The 26,818-nt window shown below is 50.7% G+C and overlaps 2 protein-coding genes across 3 annotated transcripts in view; both read right to left on the bottom strand.

The window, feature by feature from the left end:
* Nucleotides 1–14,544, bottom strand: part of usp22 (ubiquitin specific peptidase 22) — a 29,523-nt gene extending 14,979 nt beyond the window's left edge. The window contains exon 1 of one of the 2 annotated variants that reach the window (XM_036522173.1): nucleotides 13,534–14,544. In XM_036522173.1, the coding sequence (XP_036378066.1) occupies nucleotides 13,534–13,653 (120 nt within the window). In that variant the 5' untranslated portion in view covers nucleotides 13,654–14,544. Of the gene's footprint in view, nucleotides 1–6,725; nucleotides 6,783–13,533 lie in introns of those variants that run through there. The other variant, XM_036522181.1, reaches the window with a different exon arrangement.
* Nucleotides 14,545–15,275: 731 nt separating this feature from the next.
* cops3 (COP9 signalosome subunit 3) lies at nucleotides 15,276–26,546 on the bottom strand. The gene is made up of 12 exons (XM_036522193.1): nucleotides 26,375–26,546; nucleotides 24,427–24,556; nucleotides 23,649–23,761; nucleotides 23,502–23,551; nucleotides 22,864–22,956; nucleotides 21,666–21,845; nucleotides 21,177–21,317; nucleotides 19,759–19,932; nucleotides 18,070–18,156; nucleotides 17,413–17,526; nucleotides 15,929–16,009; nucleotides 15,276–15,530 (listed from the first exon to the last, which is right to left on the bottom strand). Exons 1-12 carry the CDS (start codon nucleotides 26,427–26,429, stop codon nucleotides 15,477–15,479), a joined length of 1,272 nt encoding a protein of 423 aa, XP_036378086.1. The 5' UTR covers nucleotides 26,430–26,546; the 3' UTR covers nucleotides 15,276–15,476.
* Between the last annotated feature and the right edge of the window lie 272 nt (nucleotides 26,547–26,818).

The raw sequence follows: 26,818 nt of genomic DNA, 5'->3' as shown, positions 1-26,818 counted from the left end.
CTGCAGCAGCTTCTCCCTCAGTGCAGCTTCGGACACATGGCGTCACCCTCATCACCACCTCTGTCTGACACTAATCACATAAACGCACTCATCACCACCTCTGTCTGACACTAATCACATAAACGCACTCATCACCACCTCTGTCTGACACTAATCACATAAACGCACTCATCACCACCTCTGTCTGACACTAATCACATAAACGCACTCATCACCACCTCTGTCTGACACTAATCACATAAACGCACTCATCACCACCTCTGTCTGACACTAATCACATAAACGCAATACACTGCTGTCCACACGCAGACACTGAAGAAAATGAAGTGAGGGATGAGAGACTGGCCAAGAGGAGTCAGGCCTCCATTTTTATCTTATTAGAGTAATCAGACCCGAGAAAGACAGGAAGCAGGGCATTTCGGCCAAACCTCATCTCTCTGTCATACAACAGAATCATGAACTCAACACATGCTGAAAATGCACTGACCCCCTCTGGTCACCGATGGGAATGCAGCCCAGACCATCACAGTGCCCATACTACCCATAACTCCATACTCAACCCGAGGAGGATTATGGGTAGGGACAGTAATGAGCGTGGCAATGGCTGTTAGGACAGTGGATTGGGAGGCTGCTGGTCAGCTACAAACAGAGACAGAGGACTTTTTAAGTGTTAATGTTCAAACGTGTGTTTGGCACTTAGCAGAGGCTAGAGCATTAAGCGCAGGGTGAGCTCAGGGCTGCCCTCTCTGCATCGGGACAGTACTGCCCCATCCCTCTGCTCTCCCACGGGAAACAGGCTGTCTGTGGAAATATACACTCCTGTCACTGTCCACCATCTACAACACAGTGCGATTTAACGGGAACAGAGACGGATCAGAGCATGAACTTCCTCCACAAACCGTGCAGAGCTCTCAGTCTCACACCCCGACCCCTCTCTGCCTGCACTGTCATACAGACACACTGACCTGGCCTTTCCCTTCAGCGGACAATCAACCTACACAACATGACCCTTCAGAGAGAGGGAGCTACAGAAAGAGAGAGAGAGAGAGAAAAGGCAAGAGTGAGGGAGAGGGAGAGAGAGAGAGAGAGGGAGAGAGAGAGAGAAAAGGAAAGAGTGAGGGAGAGAGAGAGAGAAAAGAAAAGAGTGAGGGAGAGGGAGAGAGAGAGAGAGAGAAAAGGAAAGAGTGAGGGAGAGGGAGAGGGAGAGAGAGAGAATCTCCCTACTACAATGAGGAGATCTTTGATAATCTCCACAGTCAGATCAACCACTTCCAGGCCCAGGGAAAAGTATTGATCTGTGGAGACTTAAATGCAAGGACAGGATCCCTACCTGACTACAATTCAGATGAAGGCAACAGCCACATATTTGGCAGCAGTTATACACAAGACCTGGTCAACTTTGCCCGTAATACCTCTGACAAACTTATAAACAAAAGCGGCAAATCACTCATTGAGCTCTGCAAAAGCCTCGGTCTGTACCTGCTCAATGGCAGGGTGCGAGGGGACTCCTTTGGGAGATATACCTACAGCTCATCACTTGGCTGCTCAACAGTTGATTATATGATTACAGATCTGGACCCATTCACTTTCAAAGCATTCACGGTCAAACCACTAACACCTCTATCAGACCATAGTCAAATTACTGTTTATTTTAAAATAACAAAAAATACTAACACATTCACAAGGCCCAGCAAGCTCTATAACATCAGAGAAAAATACAGATGGGCCGAAAACAGCAAAGAAAACTACCTGAGAGCAATCTGCCAACCCCAAGTCAGTTCACTGATAGAAAACTTTTTAATTAATACTTACCCCCATAGTAAAGAAGGTGTAAATCATGCTGTCAAAAACCTAAGTAACATTTTCCATTACTTAGCATCAATTTCTAATCTTAAAACAACAAAAAGAACTCATAATAATAGCCAAGAAAAGGAAAAATGGTTTGATAGGGATTGCAAAATTATGAGAAATAATCTTAGGCTACTATCAAACCAAAAGCACAGACAACCCAACGACCCTGATTTACGCCTTACTTATTACAATGAGCTTAAAAATATAAAAGCACACTCAGAAGGAAGAGAGAACAGTTCACTCAAAATCAATTAAAAACAATTGAAGAATCTATAAACTCAAACAACTTCTGGAATAATTGGAATACACTGAATAAAAAGCAACATGAGGAACTCGCCATACAAAATGGAGAAATATGGAAAGGCCACTTTGAAAACTTGTATGGTAAATATAACATGAACTCAGAACAAATGCAAATATACGAAAAAATGATCAATATGGAAAAGACAATTAAGGAATATCAAAACCCTTTAGATTACCTAATAACAGAAAAAGAATTATTAGAAAAAATCCAAGACCTGCAACCAAAAAAGGCAAGCGGGCCTGATGGCATTCTCAACTAAATGCTCAAAAACGCAAGCCACAATCTCCGTATGGCTATTCTAAAACTGTTCAACTCGGTTCTGAGTGTCGGATACATCCCTGATGTCTGGAACGAAGGACTCATTACACCCCTTTTCAAAAGCGGAGACAGATTCGACCCCAACAACTACCAAGGCATCTGTGTGAGCAGTAACCTGGGGAAGTTGTTTTGTAGCATTTTGAACAACAGAATTATAAAATTCCTTACCGAACACAATGCCTTGAGTAGAAGTCAAATTGGTTTTTTACCTAAATGCAGAACATCAGATCACATTTTCACCCTACACACCCTAATTGACAAATATGTAAACCAAAATAAAGGCAAAATATTCCCCTGCTTTGTAGATTTTCAAAAGGCCTTTGATTCAATTTGGCATGATGGATTATTCTTTAAACTTATTGAAACTGGTGTAGGGGGAAAAACATATAACATAATAAAATCAATGTACTCAAAAAACAAATGTGCAATTAAAATTGGAAACAAACAAACAGAATTCTTCACTCAAGAACGGGGTGTGAGACAGGGCTGCCCACTATCACCGACCCTCTTCAATATTTATATTAATGAATTGGCAAAAAGACTCGAGCAGTCAGCAGTACCTGGTCTCTCATTAAATGACTCTGAAATTAAATTCCTTCTTTTTGCAGACGACTTGGTCCTGCTGTCTCCAACAGAAGAGGGTCTACAGCAGAACCTAAATCTCTTGCACAAATTCTGTCAGACCTGGGCCCTGACTATTAACCCCCAAAAAACAAAAATACTAACATTTCAGAAAAAATCCAGATGTCAGGGAAAAAAATTCACCCTCGGTTCAAATACAATCGAGCATGCAAAAAATTACACATACCTTGGGCTGAAGATTACTACAACCGGTAACTTTAACCTGGCCGTGAATGACTTGAAAGAGAAAGCAAGAAGGGCTTTCTATGCCATTAAAAAATCTATCCAATTTGACATACCAATTAGAATCTGGCTCAAAATTTTCCAATCAGTCATAGAACCAATTGCATTATACGGCAGTGAAGTGTGGGGTCCACTCATGTACAATGGGTTTGAAAAATGGGACAAACACCCAGTTGAAACCCTGCATGCAGAGTTCTGTAAGTGTATCCTCAAAGTACAGAGGATAATAAAGCTCATTTGAATTTGAAATTGAAAAGGAAAGAGTGAGAGAGAGAGAGAGAGAGAGAGAGAGAGAGAGAGAGAGAGAGAGAGAGAGAGAGAGAGAGAGGGAAAGAGAGAGAGAGAAAGAGAGAGAGAAAGAGAGAGAGAGGGAGAGAGGGACAGAAGGAAAGAGAGAGGGAGAGGGAAAGAGAGAGGGAGAGCAAAAGAGAGAGGAGGAGAGGGAGGGCTAAATAGAAAGGGACAGGAATGCAGGAAGAGCAAGAAAAAAGGTCAGAGAATTCCCAGGGACAGTGCATAGCAGAGTGTGTGGAGTGTGGTGCAGTGTAGACCAGTGCGTAGTGTAGTGTGTGGGATGTAGCACAGTTCACAGTGTAGTGTGCAGTGTATTGTGGTGCATAGAGCTGCAGTGCATTATGGGCTGTGACCCCAGGGAGGGGTGGGGAACTGTGTTTGAGGAAGACAGCAGTTCAGGTAAAATACAGGACTGCATAAATCCACTACAACCAGAATACACCTGCAGCGAGGCTGATATCACCTGGGCCACAGGAATTCGCCAGGTAAACGGCCAAATCCAACATCTCGCCTCTGCTGTTCCACTCCTTTCTGAATGTGTGCTGTTTGGACTCAGAACCCGCACAGACACGCCAGGGCACTGTCTGAGGAGCGGCCACTCTCCCGTCACCCTCCCCTCCTCCCCACTCTCTCTCTCCCAGCGGGTGGTCAGTACTGCCCTCTCTCTCCCAGCGGGTGGTCAGTACTGCCCTCTCTCTCCCAGCGGGTGGTCAGTATTGCCCTCTCTCTGCCAGCGGGTGGTCAGTATTGCCCTCTCTCTGCCAGCGGGTGGTCAGTATTGCCCTCTCTCTCCCAGTGGGTGGTCACTAATCACTGTTTTCTGTTTGCTTCCTATCCCTGCTCCGGGCTCCTGTCCGGAGCTGTAGCCCAAGCGTCTCATCCCGTTTTCCAGTCCTGCTACCTCGCTGCCCTGCCTATCAAAGCCAACTGCGTTCCAAGAACCGGACATCCTAGGAGACATTCTTATAATCTCTCTGCTGTTAACTACTATTGTCTATCAATCTTAAATGTCTTAAAGTACATTGTATAACTTGTCTCTAACTCTAGCTGCCCAGTGCCGGCCAGAAGCAGATGGGCCCCCCCTCTGAGCGTGAAGCAGGAAGTGAAGCAGGAAGTGAGACCTGATTGGTGGATATGCGGGTGTATATCAGAGGGAGAGAGAGAAGGAACCAGGAGAGATATGAACGAGTGCGGAAGAAGACAGAGGATGAGGAGAGGAGAGAGAAAAATCCAAAGCAGGAGCAGCTAAGTTCTTCCAAACCAGGCAAACCTGACAGGCTTGCAAATCCCAGCCAAACCCAGCAACACACCTCAGATCACATCAAAGAGCCCAACAGCCTTCAAGCTGATTTTACAATCATCCACATCAGCTTTCACCTGGCCTGACTGATGCAAGTACAAAACATCGCAATATAAATATACATGACCTGAATGGTTATTCCAGTCACAGCTCAGCCTGTTTAACCATTCATGTGTCCATGAATTATGAATGCATTACAAAAACTCAGAGGCTAGAAAGGCTATAACAGAGTATGAGAGGGTGATACTTGCACACTGCGCTTGTGAGTTCCCTCTTCGCACACACCATACACACACCATACACACACATGCACAAATACACATACACTCTCACACACACACAAACACACACAGTCTCACACACAATGGCCGACACAAAGCCGCAGGACCGACGCTCACACACAGCCGCAGGACCGACGCTCACACACAGCCGCGGGGCCGACCCTCACACACAGCCGCAGGGCCGACGCTTATACACAGCCGCAGTGCCGACCCTCACACACAGCCGCAGGGCCGACGCTCACACACAGCCGCAGGGCCGACGCTTATACACAACCGCGGGGCCGACGCTTACACACAGCCGCAGGGCCGACGCTCACACAAAGCCGCAGGACCGACGCTCACACACAGCGGCAGGGCCGACGCTCACACACAGCCGCAGGGCTGACGCTCACACACGGCACTTACACACAGCCACAGGGCCGACGCTTACACACAGCCGCAGGGCCGACGCTCACACAAAGCCGCAGGACCGACGCTCACACACAGCCGCAGGGCCGACGCTCACACACAGCCGCAGGGCCGACGCTCACACACGGCACTTACACACAGCCGCAGGGCCGACGCTCACACACAGCCGCAGGGCCGACGCTCACACACAGCCGCAGGGCCGACGCTCACACACGGCACTTACACACAGCCACAGGGCCGACGCTTACACACAGCCGCAGGTCTGACGCTCACACACAGCCACAGGGCCAACGCTTACACACAGCACTTACACACAGCCGCAGGTCTGACGCTCACACACAGCCGCAGGGCTGACCCTCACACACAGCCGCAGGGCCGACGCTTACACACAGCCGCAGGGCCGAGGCTCACACACAGCCGCAGGGCCGACGCTCACACACAGCCGCAGGGCCGAGGCTCACACACAGCCGCAGGGCCGACCCTCACACACAGCCACAGGGCCAACGCTTACACACAGCCGCAGGGCCGAGGCTCACACACAGCCGCAGGGCCGACGCTCACACACAGCCGCAGGGCCGCCGCTCACACAAAGCCGCAGGGCCGACGCTCATACACAGCCGCAGGGCCGCCGCTCACACACAGCCGCAGGGCCGACGCTTACACACAGCCGCAGGGCCGAGGCTCACACACAGCCGCAGGGCCGACGCTCACACACAGCCGCAGGGCCGACGCTCACACACAGCCACAGGGCCAACGCTTACACACAGCACTTACACAGGGGAACTGCAGGTTGGTGGGCGTGCGCTTGGTCCGGCTGGGGACAGAGCTCGCAGTGACTGTCCCCCTCAATCACTGCCGCCCACGTTCAGCAGAGAGGCTGAACTGACATGACGAACGTGTCAGATTATCACCTTTTAGGAGTTTAAAAATGAGGCACCTTCAGTCCCTGCGGTGTCCCTCTGACAGCTGTGCATCGTTAGGTTCTGTGGCCTGTATGCTGATTTATGCTCATGAGTCTAATAACCTACAGTCATAACTACAGTCAATGGGAAAACTTCCCCTGCAAGAAGTACACAGACACCCATTTATAGGAATGACAACTTACCTGACAACACTTCAGAGAACGGTGGAGTGCAGATAATCCCAGACTTACAGTTGGAAAAACGACCTTCAGCTCAGTACTCTGAAGCACCTCGGTCCCCACAATGCTGGATCCCCAGATTCAAAGTATTTACTTTCAGAATCGAGCAAAAATTCGAGTTTTATCTCCTGTGGTGCTGACGGGGCACCCCTGCGCGGGACAGGGGGTCACCATGGAGAAGAAAACAAAAGAAAAATCGGCAGCTTCATCCAATCAGCAGCAAGGGCCTGTGACATCACAGCCAAACAATCCCATCTGCTACAGCAGCAGAGACCAGGCCGAACCCTTAGCCGTGATTGGACAGCCTGACTAAACATTCTCATGTTTGTGCCTTTCCCCGCCCTTGCCCCGAGGAGTGTGTAACTGACAGGAGCAGTAACCAATCAGACAGCCCATGCTGCAGAGCAGAAGCACTTCAGACAGCAGCAGCAGCAGGGAGACGAGGCTGCAGTGCCTCCTACTGCTCAGTCTGCAGCGCACTCTGTGGCCGCGTCTCAACACGAAGACAGCTCCCTGAGAAGGCAGCATTTTCACTATTTTCACGATTTTGCACATTTGTTCTTCATAGGCATGTCCCAAACCGAAGTCATCATAAAATGCGCCCTTCTAAGGTGCCTTATTTCGTTAAATTTGAAGGCAGCATCCGATGTATCCTTCACCAGGTAGGGTATCCCATAAGTCTTTGCAATTACCTCAGGCTTCTCAACTTCTGTTAAATTAATGGCGGCTGAAAACACCACCGTGGTAGATGCGGTGGTAGCAGAGGAGCTCATTATAAATGTCCGTATACAGTGAACTCAATAATTTGTTGTGGCTTTATCTAAAAAATACATTGTAATTATGTAATACACTGGAATAATGTATGTAATGTTTTTAAGCCTTTGTGAGCTTTCCGTGAACTAGCTAACTAGCTTGCTAGTAATCACATTACTTTACAATAGAACAAGCCAGCTATTTAGTTAACGTAGCGGTAGTTTGGTTGTCCATCGAACAAAGGTGAAGTCTTTTACAGCTACTGAAATACTTAACATGATAATCTGATTAAATTGAAAAAGTAACTGATCTAGTGGCTAGTTATTCAGTTACACAAACGTTAAACTAACTTTCTCTCCAGGGACGCGAACGATCTATGACGTCATCCTGCCTTCAAAGTGTGTCCCGATTTCGTTGTCTTTTGAGGCTCTTTTTCCGTTAGGATGCTACCTTTGCTGCCTTATAAGGGAGCTCACTTCTGAGGATGCAGGCAGCAGGCAGCTGACGAAGTATTGGAACACAGCCCGTGTGTGACCTACCCAGCGCAGCATAGTGGCTAAGGAGCAGGCCTTAAAACCAAAAGGTTGCTGGTTTGATTCCCCACTGGGACAGGTATTTAAGGTACTTAACTCACAATTGCCTGAGTAAATATCCAGCTATATTAGCAGACGACATTGTAAAATGAATCCGCACAGAATATGCGCAACCAGACAAGCTGGAACTGCAGTAAAACTGCAGAGCAAGGACAGGAGCTTCTTCTTTTTTATCTGCAGAGGAGCGCAGTCAGAGCAGTCAGAGCAGAGGAGCGCAGTCAGCGCAGAGGAGCGCAGTCAGTGCAGAGGAGCGCAGTCAGAGCAGAGGAGCGCAGAGGAGCGCAGTCAGCGCAGAGGAGTGCAGTCAGAGCAGAGGAGCGCAGTCAGCGCAGTCAGTGCAGTCAGAGCAGAGGAGCGCAGTCAGAGCAGAGGAGCGCAGTCAGAGCAGAGGAGCGCAGTCAGAGCAGAGGAGCGCAGTCAGAGCAGAGGAGTGCAGTCAGAGCAGAGGAGTGCAGTCAGCGCAGAGGAGCGCAGTCAGCGCAGAGGAGTGCAGTCAGAGCAGAGGAGTGCAGTCAGCGCAGAGGAGCGCAGTCAGTGCAGAGGAGCGCAGTCAGAGCAGAGGAGCGCAGAGGAGCGCAGTCAGCGCAGAGGAGCGCAGTCAGAGCAGAGGAGTGCAGTCAGTGCAGAGGAGCGCAGTCAGAGCAGAGGAGTGCAGTCAGCGCAGAGGAGCGCAGTCAGAGCAGAGGAGCGCAGTCAGCGCAGAGGAGCGCAGTCAGCGCAGTCAGTGCAGTCAGAGCAGAGGAGCGCAGTCAGCGCAGAGGAGTGCAGTCAGAGCAGAGGAGCGCAGTCAGCGCAGAGGAGTGCAGTCAGAGCAGAGGAGTGCAGTCAGCGCAGAGGAGTGCAGTCAGCGCAGAGGAGTGCAGTCAGCGCAGAGGAGCGCAGTCAGCGCAGTCAGTGCAGTCAGAGCAGAGGAGCGCAGTCAGCGCAGAGGAGTGCAGTCAGAGCAGTCAGAGCAGAGGAGTGCAGTCAGCGCAGTCAGAGCAGAGGAGCGCAGTCAGAGCAGAGGAGTGCAGTCAGCGCAGAGGAGCGCAGTCAGAGCAGTCAGAGCAGAGGAGCGCAGTCAGCGCAGAGGAGTGCAGTCAGAGCAGAGGAGTGCAGTCAGCGCAGAGGAGCGCAGTCAGAGCAGAGGAGTGCAGTCAGAGCAGAGGAGTGCAGTCAGAGCAGTCAGAGCAGAGGAGCGCAGTCAGAGCAGAGGAGTGCAGTCAGAGCAGAGGAGCGCAGTCAGAGCAGAGGAGTGCAGTCAGAGCAGAGGAGCGCAGTCAGAGCAGAGGAGCGCAGTCAGAGCAGAGGAGTGCAGTCAGTGCAGAGGAGCGCAGTCAGCGCAGTCAGTGCAGTCAGAGCAGAGGAGCGCAGTCAGTGCAGAGGAGCGCAGTCAGAGCAGAGGAGCGCAGTCAGAGCAGAGGAGCGCAGTCAGCGCAGAGGAGCGCAGTCAGAGCAGAGGAGCGCAGTCAGAGCAGAGGAGTGCAGTCAGAGCAGAGGAGTGCAGTCAGAGCAGAGGAGTGCAGTCAGCGCAGAGGAGCGCAGTCAGAGCAGAGGAGTGCAGTCAGAGCAGAGGAGTGCAGTCAGAGCAGAGGAGCGCAGTCAGCGCAGAGGAGCGCAGTGACTGCAGTTTGAGCATGTCTGGTACTGTGCTGGTGGCACTACAATTGCAAGGGCTTCTTTCTCATAAAGGTGCCAGGTCTGTGAATAATGCCACATAAACTGAAGGGAGATTCACTCAGCCGGCAGCCCATGGAAAACATGCAGTCATTCAGCGTGTTAGCATGTTAGCACATGCAGACTCCAGCACTGGGGCAGAGCGCCTGGCTGCTGCTCTCTCAGCCCCCCCCTGAAAAAGCCCTGTGTCTGGGTGGCCTCCCCCAGGAAGCTGCTGTGCATCCTGTCAAATCTGCCCCTCCAGGGCAAATATTCCCTCCTATCGCACCTGTCTTACCAAGACAAACAAAACCACAACACCATAGCAAGGACCAGGTCTGACATGCCTTAGCAATGAGAGGACATGCCACAGCAAGACCAAACTCCATCTGCTTACAAAAGAGCAAACACAAGCTCCGTGCTTCAGAAGGGTCTGGCAGCTGTATCAGCTTTCCTGCAGCCTGACACCTTTCCACCTAACACACACATACAGATTCAAAGCGCTTTCAGATCACGTTCCCTTGCAAGAGATCCGCATCTCAGCATAACTTCCAAGGTTTCATTTATTGGTTTCCTACATTTCAGACCAAACACATTTATATCAAACTTGAATCAAACTTGGCCAGTTACACTGGTATCATATAGCAACTGTGCAGTTATGCACCTGATGTTTACCTGCAGCAGACATTTCATGAGAATATACAGGGTTGAAGGTGAACAGACAGGTATGAGGGAGGGTTCTTGCTCTTCCTTTGTTGTCTGGTGCTTTGCAGCTGAATCTCAGTGTGTTGTGAACATCTCTCTCAGTTTGGTGAGACTGTCTATCTGGTGTTTCGCACCTGCCTCCCAATGAACCGCCAATCACATGCTGGAGTCAAACAGCCGAGCGAATCACACTTCACCTTCTGACACAGGAGCCCAGAGCAGGTTAAAGGTCCAAAAAAGGAACCCTCCTCCATGTTGAGGAAGCATAAAGCCGCAGACATCAGCGCTGCTGCGATACTCCTAAAGAACCGTTCGCAGCACAGCCCAATCAGTGAATCAGACCCGCACCATGTGACAGGGTAGGATGATTACGGATTGGACATCGGCGTTGGATTCCTGGACCAGCAGCAAGGCAGGGCTCAAAGGATCAACGACAGAAGACTGCAGGAAACATCCACAAACCTGTGGCTGCCCTGACACATCCTACCTGCGGTGGGACAATACTGCTCACATGAGCAAGACACGTGACACCGCAGTGTTCTTCTCAAAGCCGTGTCCGATGCGTGTAACCTGCAGAGATGCCAGGTTTCACTGGGTTCGTCCTCCACAGCTCTGCCCTCTCGCACGGCGAGCTCCACCCTGATGAAGACGGCCGCCAACCCCGGGCAGCGCCACAGAACCCTGTGCTACGGGGCCACGGTGTGGACACACAGAGCAGCACCCACAGCCGGTGTGCTGCTGGAGATGAGCTCTTCAGCGGAGCTCTGGGTGTGGCTGACTGGAGGAGGGAATCCACTCAAACTGTCCATGTCAACAACTGTGTTCAGCATACAAAAGTGGCAAGTGACTCCAAAACATATCCTGCCTGACCAGAGCAATCCTGTAGGCTTATTGCACTGAAAAGTAAACAGCTATAAACATTTGGAAGCAACTTTGGTGTGCAGGTGATGTTATTTGACTCAAAATTTACACCTTGAAACAGCGCCTCTAATTATGGTAAGTTGTCATTGTGACCCCCCGCCCCGTTCAGCACAGACGGCTGTAACTGCAATGCTGTACAGACACTGCGTTATTGATTCCAGACAGCTATTCATTTAATCTGTGCCTGGGTCCCAACAATTACCTCTCAATTCCCCGTCTGGGCAGCGATGCCTCGCTGGGCTGCTGGTGCATCTGAGTCAGAGGTAGGAGCTGGCAAACAGGTCTTATTACAAGGTTACTGTGACACGCAGCGTCTGCACCGCAACACGCTGTCACTCACCGGGCGCAGGGCGCACAATTCATCCAAACGCAACCCTCCCGCAGTTCATGCGGGGACACCGCGCGCAGCCCCGAGTTAAGTGGATTTCTTTTGTCATGTCAATGGAGGTTGGCTTTTATCCTCCTATCCTATGAAAGACCTAATTATTCATCAATTAGCTAAAAAATGACTGGCAACTGTGACCTCCGCAAAGGGGCTACCTAACAGCGCCGCTAAATCGCCATCGCCTCACTGTAAAATGACACTCAGGCTAAACGCACCACCAGCGGGAAATGCTACACTGGACGGTATTACAGGTGTACGTGACAATGTGAAAACGGGGCTCAGAATCAACAGAAGGTGACAACCGATGACACCCACAGATACCACACACGACTAAGGTGACATATATTCTGAACTCTTGCTGGTTAGGCTAATAAACGTGCAGGACTCTCCCTGTGTACCGTTTTCCTGATTAAGGCGGCGTATCTCTACGTGCCAAACCTGCTGTATGAAGCCACCATCTCCGCTGGGAGACGCGTTTGAATGTGCAGCAGACGTTAAAGATAAATCCATTCGCATCGATAACATATATGCCGCTAGTGTAACTGTTTACACATAACTAACATTTGATGGCAGTGCTTTGAAACCAACACACGCAAAACAGCGTGTTCTGCATCCCGGAGAAGAGCGATCGGCACAGATCAGACTGCGCTGTAACGCGGGGGCGGATTATGAAGGCGGATGGCGTAACTAAAAAGTAGCAAAGCTGGCTACAGTACACCGGGCCGGGGCCTGGACCGAGGGGAGGGGAGGGGATCCGTGTCCCTTATAAAATACACACTATATATATATACATACACACACACACACGCACGCTCGTGTGTAACTGGGCGGTTGACTTGTGCATGATTGTGGCGATCATCTGCGCCGGTGGGCCGATGATAAACAATGAAAGTGAAAGTAAAGGATGCCCTTTCCGCTTCGTCGAAGATGAAAAAGAAAAAAAGCTGAAATAGGAGAACGTGACTGTACAGAAATCATTTTAATATTCAGAAAGGGCACCGTCAAATATACTCCTGCTCCTTTTCTGTCGATGGAGCACGTTAGCTGTAAGAACAGGTTGGGAATTTCAAAAAATGTGGGAAAAAATAAGCTTGCTAACCAGCCACAACGGTGCAGTAGTCAGCCAGCACACCGACTAACCGAATTTTCAAGCTTTCGTGATCCATGGCGACTGTAAACCAGCTCACGTTAGCTAGCAGCACAGCACCGCACACTAGCAGCGCACCGCTGGGTTAGCTAGCTAGCTAGCCACATCATTTTGGCATTGGTTTACGCCTCCTTACTCCATCCTAGGTGATGCATTTCCCTGTAGGCTCTGCCATTTTCGGTGACCATATTTCACTGCGCATAAACAGAGCAAACCAGCACCAGTGGAGGGAAATGCGCGTCTTCGGACTCATGCATCCACGGCGATGAACTTGATGCAACGTGTAAGACTGAGTTTTTACCGATTTACCACCTTCGATTATCTGATACGGACACATAGGCTGGGTTACCGTTGGATTGCTGCTGCCTAGCCAAGCCAGCTACCCTTCACCCTCTCACGCCTATGCTGTGGAATTAGGCGCTCCGCGGACAATCCTCAGCATAAGGGTGTTTTGCTCGCCCGGGCTCCGTCTAGCACCCAGGGGATGATCGGAGACCCCAAACGTCAAAATGCGTTTAGCGGTTAGCTAAGTTTAGCGAGGTCTGATCCGGGCTTCAATGAAAGGCGACAGCGCGGAGCGGCGTGTGGCACACAGCGATCGCCTGCACCGGAGCTTTGGCGTGTCGTTTTTACCTTGCGTTTCCTGGTTTCAGCTGTCCCGCTCCACACAAAGCACTGATATATGACTCGCAGGTTCTGCTTCCAGTTTTCCACCTTAAAACCGTTCACATGGGAGCACCCGGCCGGACTCATGACAGAAACCACATTCAGTTTATTGTTTTTTCTTTAAAACGATGAAACGTGTCCGAGACGCAAAAAAATTATCCAGCAATTGGTCCGATTCTAGGTGGCTTGCTAAGGAGGCAAGCCGCTGCGAAGTCCAGCGAGCAAACGGGGGGAGAGCGAAGCAGATAATCTGTGGTGTTGTTGCTTATTTGTAGGATGTCTGGCTGTGCGTATATCCTCGGTTGTCTCGTTGCTCTGGCACGTCCACTTCAGAAGTAGTCTTCTACTCCCAATTCTTTTAATGGTCGGCAATGGAATTCAGCGGAACACGGCGAGCAGCGAAAGACCCGCCCTCTACCTGTACCGATAGGCCAGCGCAGGTGAGTGACGGCGCAGGTTGGCTCCCCTAGATGTCATTTCTCACCAAAGCTCCACCCCTGTGTTAAATACCTACAGTTTCGATTGGTAATACGAAACGTCCATCAAAATGAAAAGGCGTTTCCACCTGTCTGCAGGCTCCTATTGGTTACGCAGGCAGCGGCAGCCGAGGCCTCTGGCGTCCTGATGGTTATGTCAGTCAAAAAAAGTGCGCTGCGCTTCCTGGGAAGTTCAGAGCTGTTTCGGGCAGCGAGGGATCTCGGCTGAAACGCGCGGTGGATGTCAGGCTGACGCTGGACACAGCTGATCAAACACGCTGTTAGAGGTCTGTCTCACTGCAGACCGCACGGTGATGCGCTGGATGCGCCAGCGCCTGGCAACTTGCTTATGCGATGCGCTGCGTTGCGTCACTTCCGACCGTGCTTTCCGTGGGCATCTACCGGGCGGAGCAGCGTGCTTCTCCGCCACTTCCTGCGCCACACTGCGCGGTTTACCTCTAATGTTAAAGCAGGTTTCGAAATTCCGCTGAAGTACCGACAAAACGGCTGTTACCAAACAAAAACACTTAACACGGTACACAGGCAGAGTTAGTTACCTTACAGCTAACCCCTTATACCTTGCAAAATTCAGGAACAACTATAACACGCTCCCGTCAACTAGCGACACTTGTACTACAGCACTTACGGTACTTCTCTCCTTAACTGGGTAGCATTGTAGTGTTTCTGGAAAATGGGTCTCAAGGCAAAAACCTTCACGGAATAGTAAGGTCCAAATCGACCAGCCTGTTAAAACAGGAACGACTTTCAATGAATCGCTTTTTGAGATTCGTACTTCCCGACTGGTTCCAGCCCTCGCCGGAACAGAGAGCGCACTTTCCACACTGAACACCATCCTCTCCCGGAGGAGACGCGTCCCTGTGCTCAGCACGGCAAACACCGCTCATTATGAAAACGAGGGAGACCTCTACAGGTTTAAAACTAAAGAGTCCGTTTCCTAGTGTTCTGCAGCAGAACGGAGCAGCACTGGAAGGCGTAAATACATCGGGGTGCAGAGAAATTTGGCATTTTACAGGTTTAGATTCAACTCGATTGACTTCAAATGAAGTGGAATTCAGAGTTTTTAGATGCAAGCCGTTTTCACCAGGTAGGGAAAATACGTGAAATTAAACACAGAAACTGTAGTAGGAATAAAGTGTGATGTGAAACAAGTCTTATTCACAAATAATTCTTGAACAAAATCCACTTTTTATTTTTGTTGTTAAATGCAGCAAAGGTTCTCGGACCCGAACATGGATAAATAAAACACTGATGAATGTTTGTTTAATATTCCGCATGACAGTGACAGCAATGAGTGAAATTTTTCACACGGATATATTTTCTTGAATAATGTCCAGGCTCCGCAGAATTTTTTCCTCCTTAAAAAACTTCTTCCGAAAAAGAACCCGATTCAAGGCAGTATTTCCCCGGGTGTCTTCAGGAGTAGCTTGACGTCTTGCTTCCAACATCGTCCTCTTGCGAACCCATACTCTGCAAGGCAAACGAGGAAAGCTTTCACTCTCCGCTTCTGACAGCCAGACAGCGGAGGAGAGAGGAGCTTCTGTAGGAAATGGCGGTGAGATTTGATCCTTGTGCAGAGCAGCTCCACTTTCTGTGACTGATCTGGTATAAATTCAGCCCTCTGTGAGTGAGTGAGTGGGCGGGGCAGTTTCCCTGCCTCCTTTGAACTTTAACAGTATTTCAGTATAGCTTCTGCCTCTTCAGCATGAAATGTTCATTTCAAATCAATGTAATGCACTTGATTATTTATGTTCATATTCTAAATGAATGTGGTTATTGTTGGTTGTCTACATTGTCAATGACTGTGCATGGTTATCAGTTGTCTATGTTGTAATGAGTGAGTTTTGTCCTGCTGCAAGGCTCCCTACCTTCTGCACAAACTGAGGGTTTACTGTGATCTCCTGATCCATGGAGCGCAGCTTCTCATCCAGCTCTTTGCACCTCAGCATCTACAAGACAAAACAACAGCGAGCATGATGTCACGCTCGGAGAGGGATGTGACCCCGTGCCTGGCCGGCGTCACGCTCGGAGAGGGATGTGACCCCGTGCCTGGCCGGCGTCACGCTCGGAGAGGGATGTGACTGAGAGCGGTGGGCATGGCTGACACGTTTCATACAACTGACAGCAGAGACCGCTGACCGCGCTCTTACACGGGCCCACTGACCGCGCTCTTACACGGGCCCGCTGACCGCACTGTTACTCGGGCCCGCTGCCGCTGACCGCGCTCTTACTCGGGCCCGCTGACCGCGCTCTTACTCGGGCCCGCTGCCGCTGACCGCGCTCTTACTCGGGCCCGCTGACCGCGCTCTTACTCGGGCCCGCTGACCGTGCTGTTACTCGGGCCCGCTGCCGCTGACCGCGCTCTTACTCGGGCCCGCTGCCGCTGACCGCGCTCTTACTCGGGCCCGCTGACCGCGCTCTTACTCGGGCCCGCTGCTGCTGACCGCGCTGTTACTGGGGCCCGCTGACCGCGCTCTTACTCGGGCCCGCTGACCGCGCTCTTACTCGGGCCCGCTGACCGCGCTCTTACTCGGGCCCGCTGCCGCTGACCGCGCTGTTACTCGGGCCCGCTGCCGCTGACCGCGCTCTTACTCGGGCCCGCTGACCGCGCTCTTACTCGGGCCCGCTGACCGCGCTCTTACTCGGGCCCGCTGCCGCTGACCGCGCTGTTACTCGGGCCCGCTGCCGCTGACCGCGCTGTTACTCGGGCCCGCTGACCGCGCTGTTACTCGGGCCCGCTGACCGTGCTGTTACTCGGGCCCGCTGCCGCTGACCGCGCTCTTACTCTGGCCCGCTGACCACGCTCTTACTCGGGCCCGCTGCCGCTGACCGCGCTGTTACTCGGGCCCGCTGACCGTGCTGTTACTCGGGCCCGCTGCCGCTGACCGCGCTGTTACTCGGGCCCGCTGACCACGCTGTTACTCGGGCCCGCTGCCGCTGACCGCGCTGTTACTCGGGCCCGCTGACCACGCTGTTACTCGGGCCCGCTGCCGCTGACCGCGCTGTTACTCGGGCCCGCTGACCGTGCTGTTACTCGGGCCCGCTGACCGTGCTGTTACTCGGGCCCGCTGCCGCTGACCGCGCTCTTACTCGGGCCCGCTGACCGCGCTCTTACTCGGGCCCGCTGACCGCGCTGTTACTGGGGCCCGCTGACCGCGCTCTTACTCGGGCCCGCTGACGCTGACCGCGCTCTTACTCGGGCCCGCTGACCGCGCTCTTACTCGGGCCCGCTGACCGCGCTGTTACTGGGGCCCACTGACCGCGCTCTTACTCGGGCCCGCTGACCGCGCTCTTACTCGGGCCCGCTGCCGCTGACCGCACTCTTACACGGGCCCGCTGACCGCGCTCTTACCTCTTGGTCAATTTTGTGGAGCATCGCAGGGTTATTGTACTTTTCTGGGTTGTCGTGGAAACAGACCATTCCATCTTTCTGGTTGATGCTGGCGTAGATTTCTCCGTTTTCAATCTGCCAGCGAGAGACAAAAGCAAAGAAGAGCATTTTTCCCAGCATCCAGAGGAACACTCAGAATAACGGAATAACGCAGTGTGACAGAACTGCTCCAAGAATTCACCACCTCCTCAATTATAATAAATCATCTCCAAACAAATTCAAATCTTTGTATGGAAAAACTGGTGCCCCGCTCCTTCTCTCCTGCTCCCTCGCTCCTTCTCTCCTGCTCCCCCGCTCCTTCTCCTCGCTCCTTCTCCTCGCTCCTTCTCCTCGCTCCTTCTCCTCGCTCCTTCTCTCCCGCTCCTTCTCTCCCGCTCCCTCTCCTCGCTCCTTCTCTCCCGCTCCTTCTCTCCCGCTCCGTCTCCCCGCTCCTTCTCTCCCGCTCCCTCTCCTCGCTCCTTCTCTCCCTGCTCCTTCTCTCCCGCTCCGTCTCCCCGCTCCTTCTCTCCCGCTCCTTCTCCCCCTGCTCCTTCTCCCCCGCTCCTTCTCTCCTCGCTCCTTCTCTCCCGCTCCTTCTCCCCCACTCCTTCGCTCCTGCTCCTTCTCTCCTGATCTTACCATGTGTAGGACGTACTTCTCGGCCTCCTGAGGTGTGGCCAGCTGCACTCGACTCGCCATGTCTTGCAAGGACAGCGTCAGGAACGTCTGCAGAGAGGGGGGAAGCAAGGGTTAACTCAGTGACAGACCCTGCAGAGATCAGATACAGCGTGGCCTCCAGCCGGGGCAAGAGCAGGGGCAGGGGCAGGGGCAGGGGCAGGGGCACGGTCAGGGGCAGGGGCAGGGGCAGGGGCAGGGGCAGGGGCAGGGGCAGGGGCAGGGGCAAGAGCAGGGGCAGGGGCAGGGGCAGGGGCAGGGGCAGGGGCAGGGGCAAGAGCAGGGGCAGGGGCAGGGTCAGGGGCACGGGCAGGGTCAGGGGCACGGGCAGGGGCACGGGCAGGGTCAGGGGCACGGGCAGGGTCAGGGGCACGGGCAGGGTCAGGGGCAGGGTCAGGGGCAGGGGCAGGGTCAGGGGCACGGGCAGGGGCACGGGCAGGGTCAGGGGCACGGGCAGGGGCAGGGGCAGGGTCAGGGTCAGGGGCAGGGTCAGGGTCAGGGTCAGACGGGGCATTTCTGAGTCTCAGAGGGTCTGGAAGGGGACCCTGCAACATCTGTGCGAATATTTTCCAACATGATGTGAAAGCTAACAATCTGACTCCAGATTTCAGACCCACGCCTGCTCCCAAGGAAATATAGTCATCCTCTCCCACTCCCATTAATGCTGCACTTCCTGACACACCAAGTTTCACAGAGACCGACCGGTACTAATCAGCTTCATAATGTATAACATAATGTACTAATCAGCTTCATAATGTGAACTGGCCTGAGTCAGTGACTCCAGTCCTGGCTGGCAGATGACAGGCCGTTACTGGACAGGATGTCTCCTGACCTGATGTATGCAAGCTGCTCATTAAAAGCTAAAAGCAGGACGTGTCATTTCTGACCTTTTCGGTCTGACTTGTCCATGACAAAGGAGACCTTCAGCCGATTATTAACCAAAAGAAGTATTTATCTTTGACCGAACTACATTACTACAAACTCACCCTTCAAAATATGCAGTTTACAGGGCCTGAACTGGGCTGAGCAGACTCTATAAAACCCCCTCTAAAAGGCCCTACTGACATTAGCTGATAACACAGTCCTGGCTGAGCCGCGGGTACCATAACTGTACAGTATAAGTCAAAAGTTTCCACACACCTCATTAAGATAATGGATGCATGCATTCAAAGACACGTAGATCTAAAGACTTATGCTTAAAGGTTTGAAATTTGTTCCATAGACAAACATAAATACTGAAGCTATTGCCTATGTATAAATCTCTTTCCAAAGCAAATTTAATTTTAAAAATTATTTTTGGTTATTTTGAAGAATCGAAAATATAAAATAGTTCTGATCTGTTTATAACCCTTTTTTGGTCACTGAATAACTGTATTTGTGTTGTTTCATAATTCTGATATCTTCACTATTATTCCAAAATGTGGAAGATAGTAAAAATAAAAAAGTATGTCCAAAGCTGTAGTGGCGAGCTCAGTTGGGCCACATGGCCTGTTCTCGTCATAATATGTTCTTTTGTTCAACCTTTTGACTGGTACTGTATGTCACAGCTCACCAGCCACACTCTACACAGCACCCCTCAGATTACACTCGATCCTTCATTGTGGGCACTTTCACCCAGCCAATAGGAAGCCGTGGCTGCAGTCACATGCTCACCTTGGTGAGTCTCTGGATGTTCTTCTTGTAGAGCGAGGCGACGCACTGCTTCACCAGGCCGCTGTTGCTGTCGCGCGCGAACGCCTCGCTCTGCTTGTTCACCACGCTGCGCAGCTCCGCGGGGTTGTTGGTCGCGTACACCTGTGCCAGCTCATGGTACGCGTTGCTAAGAGGCTGAGGGGAGGGAGAGGGAACATTCTCATACAGCCATTCAGAGACCACTTCTTCATGTAAGTGTAGCATCAATCCATATGTCGGTGAGTCCAAAACGTCCGATCTTTCATTACATTCTAAGTGCTCAGCGGACACAAATTTAGATGATGTCAGTGTCTTGCATTTCACACACACTCAGAAAGCTGGTATTTAACAAAGCCATTCAGGTAAAGACCTGTGAAGGGAACATAAGCTGAGCTCTTTACTGCACGCTGCACTCGGCCATCACAGCCCGAGCCCCATACACCACTCACTCTCACCTGTATTCCTCATATCGTAATACAGTATATGTGAGTTATAGAGCTTCCACGCTGGACAGAAAGCATTCCAAACAAATGGTGCCATTAAAATCAATTCCAATGCAGGCGTACTATACCTCCATCTGGACAGCTTATCCACTGAGGTGGGGTCAGAATCTGAACACACACCAAGATGAAATGCTGCATCACCCCAAGTCTCTTTTCTGAAAGGGGTGTGTGTGTGCGTGTATGTGAGTGTGCGAGTGCGAGTGCGTGTGTGTGTGTGTGTGTGTGAGTGTGTGTGTATGTGTGTGTATTGTGTGTGTTTGTGTGAGAGAGTGTGTGTGTGTGTGTTTGTGTGTCTTGTGTGAGAGTGTGTGTATGTGTGTGTAGTGTGTGTGTGTGTGTTTGTGTATGTGCTTGTTTGTGTGTGTGTGTGTGTTTGTGTGTGTGTACGCGTATTGTGTGTATGTGAGTGTTTGTGTATGTGTGAGTGTTTGTGTGTACGTGAGTGTTTGTATGTGTGTGTGTGTGTGTGTTTGTGCATGTGTGTGTGTGTATGCATGTGTGAGTGTTTGTTTATGTGTTTGTGTATGTTTGTGTGTGTGTGCGTGCGTGAGTGTGTGTATGTGTGCGTGTGCATGTGTGTGTGCGTGAGTGTGTGTGTATTGTGTGTGCGTGTGTGTGTATGTGTGTGTGTGTGTGTGTATTGTGTGTGCATTGTGTGTGCTTGAGTGTGTGTATGTGTGTGTGAGCGTGTGTGTGCGCGAGTGTGTGTGTGTGTATTGTGTGTGCGCGTGAGTGTTTGTGTGTGTGTGAACGCTCGTGTGTGTGTGCGTGTGCGTGAGTGTGTGTGTGTGTGTGTGCATGTGTGTGTGCGTGCTTTTTCCATCAGTTGTTGTATTAAACAGGCTGTTGCAGGTAATGCACAGGTACAGCTGGGCGTCACACAGCGGTGCTTCTCACCTTGATAAACCTGCCCACGATCTGTGAGGTATATTTGGGCAGCGGCTGGACTTTTCCGTGCAGAATGAGGGAGACCAGGATGTACTTCTTATAGGCCTCCAGCATGATGTGGCTGACCGCCATGGCGGGAGTGGTTATGGCCTGAGGGCAGAGGAGCACGGGTTCGAAACACGACGAGTCCAGGAAGAGGCCCCTCGCAAATCTTATCAGGAGAGGCTACATGTCTGGGGCGACATCTGAGCACAACCCTGACTTCCTGTTTTCAGTTGCACGGGCGTTCCCACTGAAAACCCCCAAGCATCAGCGCACCTTAGGGAAAATGACTATTCAGGCAACATCAACCTGAGGCAACACATTACTGCATGCAAAAATGTAACAGTAAGTCTGCTTAGATTTGTTGTGAACTGAAAAGCAACTCCTTTGGTACAAAAATAAAACGCAGAGCCCCTGGGGCAGGTTTGAGATCTGCTTTCTTGCAGTCGGAGCTACCTGTTCGTAAAAATACAGTGCTCTTTCAAAGTTCTTCAGTGCAGTGCAGATCATGCCCCCGTAGTAGTAGTAGCAGAGGAAGTGCTTGGCGTCGTAGGCGCCGTTCTCTTTGCAGATGTCAGTCATGTCGAGCTCCAGAAATGGCAGGGCGGGTTTGAAGCACTTCGCTAACAAGCACAGCTGCACACAGACGAGAGAGGAGCGCGTGAGACAGGCAGCAGGGTGGCTGCCAGCTGTGGGTCGGCCCTGACACACCCTGACTTACACAGCTTACATTTTACTTACTATCCGTTTATACAGCTGGATATCCACCTCATCACTCCAGGACAATAATAATGGAATCAGCAGCTTCCTGCTTACAAAGCCAGTCACTGTACTGCACTGCTAGCCGGAGTTAGAGATCACTGCAAAACTTAAATATCACTGTGGAACTACAGTATCACCAAGGATGTGAAATATCACTGTGGAAATGACATATCACTGTGAAATTACAGTTCCTTTCCTCAAAGGCAAGCCCATGATACCCTGAAGACAAAACTGTATCTAATCAGATTTCCAATTAGCAGAAAATCAGAACTTCATAGAATATCCTACCCCTCATCTAACCACCATTCACCATGGCCATCATCAAACACTCCTTACACTCAACACCAACCACCTTACACACAACCACTACTCACCATGATTACCATCAAGCACTCCTTACACTCAACATTACAGCCAACATCACACTCCTTACCCTCAATGGCTACTCAACACAGCCACCTTCATTAAAAACTGGCCACGCCCAAACTCCTTACACAGAATCACTTCTCAACATAGAACTGGAGCCATCCTTAAGGAGGGAAACCGATTTCCAGGGCACAGAGGATGTGAGAATGCAGGAATCGAGGAAAATATGCAGCTTAGTACTTTTGGAGTGCAGCCAAACACTACTCAACATGGCTACGCCCAAACTCCTTACACACAGCTTTGTTTGGGTGAAGGCTGACATCACAGACAGTTTTCAATCCCATTGGTCCCTCTGTGCCCATGGCCACACTCACACACATGTCACATGAGTCAGACTCAGAGAGACCAGGAAAAGCATTCCATCACACTTAAGTGTGTTTCAAAATGTGACTCTGAGTCCAATATTATCAAAATTCAGACACCTTTCCTCTAATTCTGCTCCACAAGCGACTTTAACGTTACTCACCTGACACAGGTCTGCATGAACTGAGGTCAACTGGTTTGTGCTCATCTGCATTTTCTCTATTGCCTGTTTGAGAATGCCCACCCCCCTCAATGGCTGCAAAACAGGAGAAATCAGAGGCAGAAATGCTCAGCTTTGCCTGGATGAATCACTCACCGCTGAACGATGTGAACTGAGGCTGAAATATTACAGGGCCTTTAGCGCTGCTTTTACAACCAGGCAACAGGACTGACTCGCCACAACATCACTAAAACATTCAACACAACAGCATATTTGAGAACAGTGCTCTTGTCCTGGCTGTTCATATGGCATCTCTGTCCAAATTCTATTTAAATAAGGAATAGCTGTTCATTATAAAGTCTTATTTGACAGTGAATGTCACTGCAATCACCGCTGGCAACACTGAGCAACTTTGGGTTTGTGACATTAATGAGCCACGCCTGCCTTGATTAGATTTACTAAGAGACTGTGCTTCTCAGGTTGGTCTGTGACTTTGTGTCTTAAGTAAGTCATGCCGCAAAAACTCTGCAGATTCACTGATCTTTACATCACCTGGATAGCTCCTCGCATTAAGCATGCTCACTGCATCATCCCATCCATATACGATAATGATCAGAAATGGAAAGAAAGAGAGCTCTTGCCTGTTTCCGCTCCACCAGGGCGTTCGTCAGCTGATGGCAGAGGCCAGCGACTGCAAGGGAAGGGACAGTGGGTGGCGTTAACGGACGGGCGGGAGAGGGTTAATCCCCGGGCGGCTGGTTTAAACAGCAGGAGGGAGCTGCACTCACATGTGTCTGTTGCGTATCGGATGTGTTCGCCGTTGCAGGCGCTGATGAAGAGCTGCACTTGGGAGAACAGCGTTTCAAAGTCAGGGATGTTTGGCATGGAAAACTTCACAAACCTGCAGGAAACCACAAGCCAAAGTCAGAGCTGCTTCCCAACAGCCGTCTGCAAACCGAAGGATCCCATGAACACCTGCATACAGCTCTGTACTTACTATGCAAGGCAGATGGCATATTTGACATGACTGTTGTTTTAAATCACATTGATAACATGAAATAAGTCCAAGTCCAAGTGCTGGACATGCATATTTTAAGGGCTGCCTTTCGCACAGACCAGTACATCTGAATGTGTTCAGAACTTCAGTTATCCCCATGACCTTTAGCATAACTGATTTGCAGAGCAAAATGCTTCACTATTTACTATCTGAGCAGCTCATTCCTCCAGTGGGGGCCTGAATAGAGCGCAGACGTGACTGAGAAGAGAAATCCTCCCGGAGAGGAATGTCAAGGTGACCACAGGTTATGATGTGGAGTGGTGTGGTGCTCAGACAGATCCACAGGTTATGATGTGGAGTGGTGTGGTGCTCAGACAGATCCACAGGTTATGATGTGGAGTGGTGTGGTGCTCAGACAGATCCACAGGTTATGATGTGGAGTAGTGTGGTGCTCAGACAGATCCACAGGTTATGATGTGGAGTGGTGTGGTGCTCAGACAGATCCTAAGTCACCACTGTGACCTATGGGCTGATGTCTGCAGCAAATGCAGGTAGAGAGGTGAGCTCACAGCACAGCCAGCACCCCCAGCGAGTGCTCCTGAACGTCCAGGGCCCCCAGCACCGTGTCCAGGTGCGACAGGTTCTTGGCCAGCAGCTCTCCGCTCTTGTTGATCAGCTCACAAAGTGCAGTCATCTGGCCTGAGAGACAGCGAGGAACAAGGACACATCAGCACACATCTTCAACTGCTCATACACTCTGATACACACACACTCACAGATGCACATGCACACTCACAGACACACATTCACACTCACAGACGCACATGCACACTCACAGACACACACTCACACAGATGCACACGTACACTCACAAACACACACACTCACACAGACTCCCAACACTCACAGATGTACACAGAGACTTAAACATTTGCAGACATACACACAAACACACACACACACACCCATTCACGCTCACAGACGTACAAACACACTCACAGACATACATACACATGTGCGCGCATGCATGCACAAACATACGCACATACATACATACACAGACAGGCGTACATGCAAACACACTCAAACACTCACACAAACACATGCACACACTCACAGACGTACATACACACACACACACACAAACACACATACACAAGTTATGCTGTTCCCTTGGTACAATCAACAGGTCAGATCGTGGCTAGTATTCAGCTCACAGTTAAACTGAACCTAATGAACTGTGAGCACAGCCGGACTGAATGCCAGCCCACACAGCAGCTTCCCTGACCAGCTCTGAGAGACAGCACCCGAGTACAACTTCACACAACCTTATAGGGAGATTTCAATGACAGCTCAGACGACGAACAGGTGCATAGCAGGTTAGCAAGCTAAATTATACATTTACAGTTCAGGTGTAGTATTGCGATGTGTTTTGCATTCTATGATCTGGTGACTGATGTATGGTAGTATACTTGGCTTCCCTTGTCTAGTCAGGTTACACAAGTTAACTTGGGGTAGGGCTTGGGTGGTGTTATGCTGACACTCACTGGTCGGGAAGGTTGTTATCCTCGTCTGACACTGTTGCTCATTCAACTTGCGTGAACGCACTTATGTTCTACTGTGCTGGAAGTCGCTCTGGATAAAAGCGTCTGCTAAATGAATGCAATGTAAAGTAATGTAACACAGGGACTGGCCCTGTATTAATGTTATTAAAATTACTATTGCATCACGGACCCAAGAACCCAAAGAGAATCATTTCATATTTTATAGAGTGAAATCTGGATGTTGGACAACTAAGTAGATAGGGTAGACAGGTGCGGATTAAAAATTATTTTCTGAATAACTGTTACTTAAATACTGTCAACAAACAAATCCTGGTGGTTTCCAGAGCTGAGCTGACCTACACATTCAACTGATCACCAGCTGGCTAACTTTAGCTAGCTCACCGGCAATAGTTACTAGCTTCCATGCGAGCTAGCCAATTATATCCTTTGCGCAAAAGCCAGACTTGAACATGTAAAGCAGACCACATTCACTGTCTGGCTTTTTTAGCAGCGATGAAAGGTTATCGCCGCCATGTTTGGTTAGCTGGTTAACCAGGCTGGGTAACTAGTTGCCAAGCAGCCACTGTCAGGGCCTGCACGCACTTCCGGAAGCCAGCACGGGCAGGTACATTACTGACAGGCCAAGGAACCAATCAACCTCGTCCCTGTTAAACTCCAACCAATCACATTAGCATTTGGGTGGGACTTCCTGTCGACAAGCCCCTGGAAATATTTTCTCAAGCAAAACAAAAAAAGCTGCTTTACTGCGTGTCTGCGCCGTGGCAGGTCCTGCAGTCCGCGGGGAAAGCTTTCTCCCGCAGAGCGACATAAGGGAAAGCCGACCGCTTAGCCGTCAAAACGTCCAGCTAGCCAGCCGGCTAAAGCGGAGAGCAGGCTGCGCTCCGCCGCTCAGGCGCTGGGTTCGGTTCGGTTTCTTTTTCTTTTCTGACCCGGACCTGCTTTGTTGTCCTACCTTGAGCGGAGAGCTGCCGCACATTGTTCACGAACTGCTCCAGGGCTGAAGCCATTCTTCCCTCGAAGGTTTACCGCGGTACCTCGCTCTGTTCTCATTCAAATCTGTCAGGAGTAGCTACGGCTGAGTGGAGGGGCCAGACAGCCGCCACTGAAGCGAAGTATCGCGAGGTTTTTCCCCCCGAGCAGCCGCTACTGAAGGGAAACCTCGCGAGGTTTATTTTTTTTTTTTTTTACTGAGAAGCCTCTACTGAAATGAAATATCGCGAGGGTTGTTCCTGAGTGGCAGCGTCGGATCTGATTTTTAAAGTGACGGCAGGGAGACTGGAGTGCGCCGCAGTTCATATGGATGTTGCAAGAGTATTTTAGATGTTGATTTCTGTATTTTGCTGTACTTTTGTTTTTGACTCTGTTGGACTTTGAGTCGAGTTTTCCCCTCGTTTCC

The sequence above is a fragment of the Megalops cyprinoides genome, chromosome 1, assembly GCF_013368585.1.
Source record: "Megalops cyprinoides isolate fMegCyp1 chromosome 1, fMegCyp1.pri, whole genome shotgun sequence".
NCBI classification, from domain to species: Eukaryota; Metazoa; Chordata; class Actinopteri; order Elopiformes; family Megalopidae; genus Megalops; species Megalops cyprinoides.
This window is presented reverse-complemented; position numbering and strand designations above follow the sequence as displayed.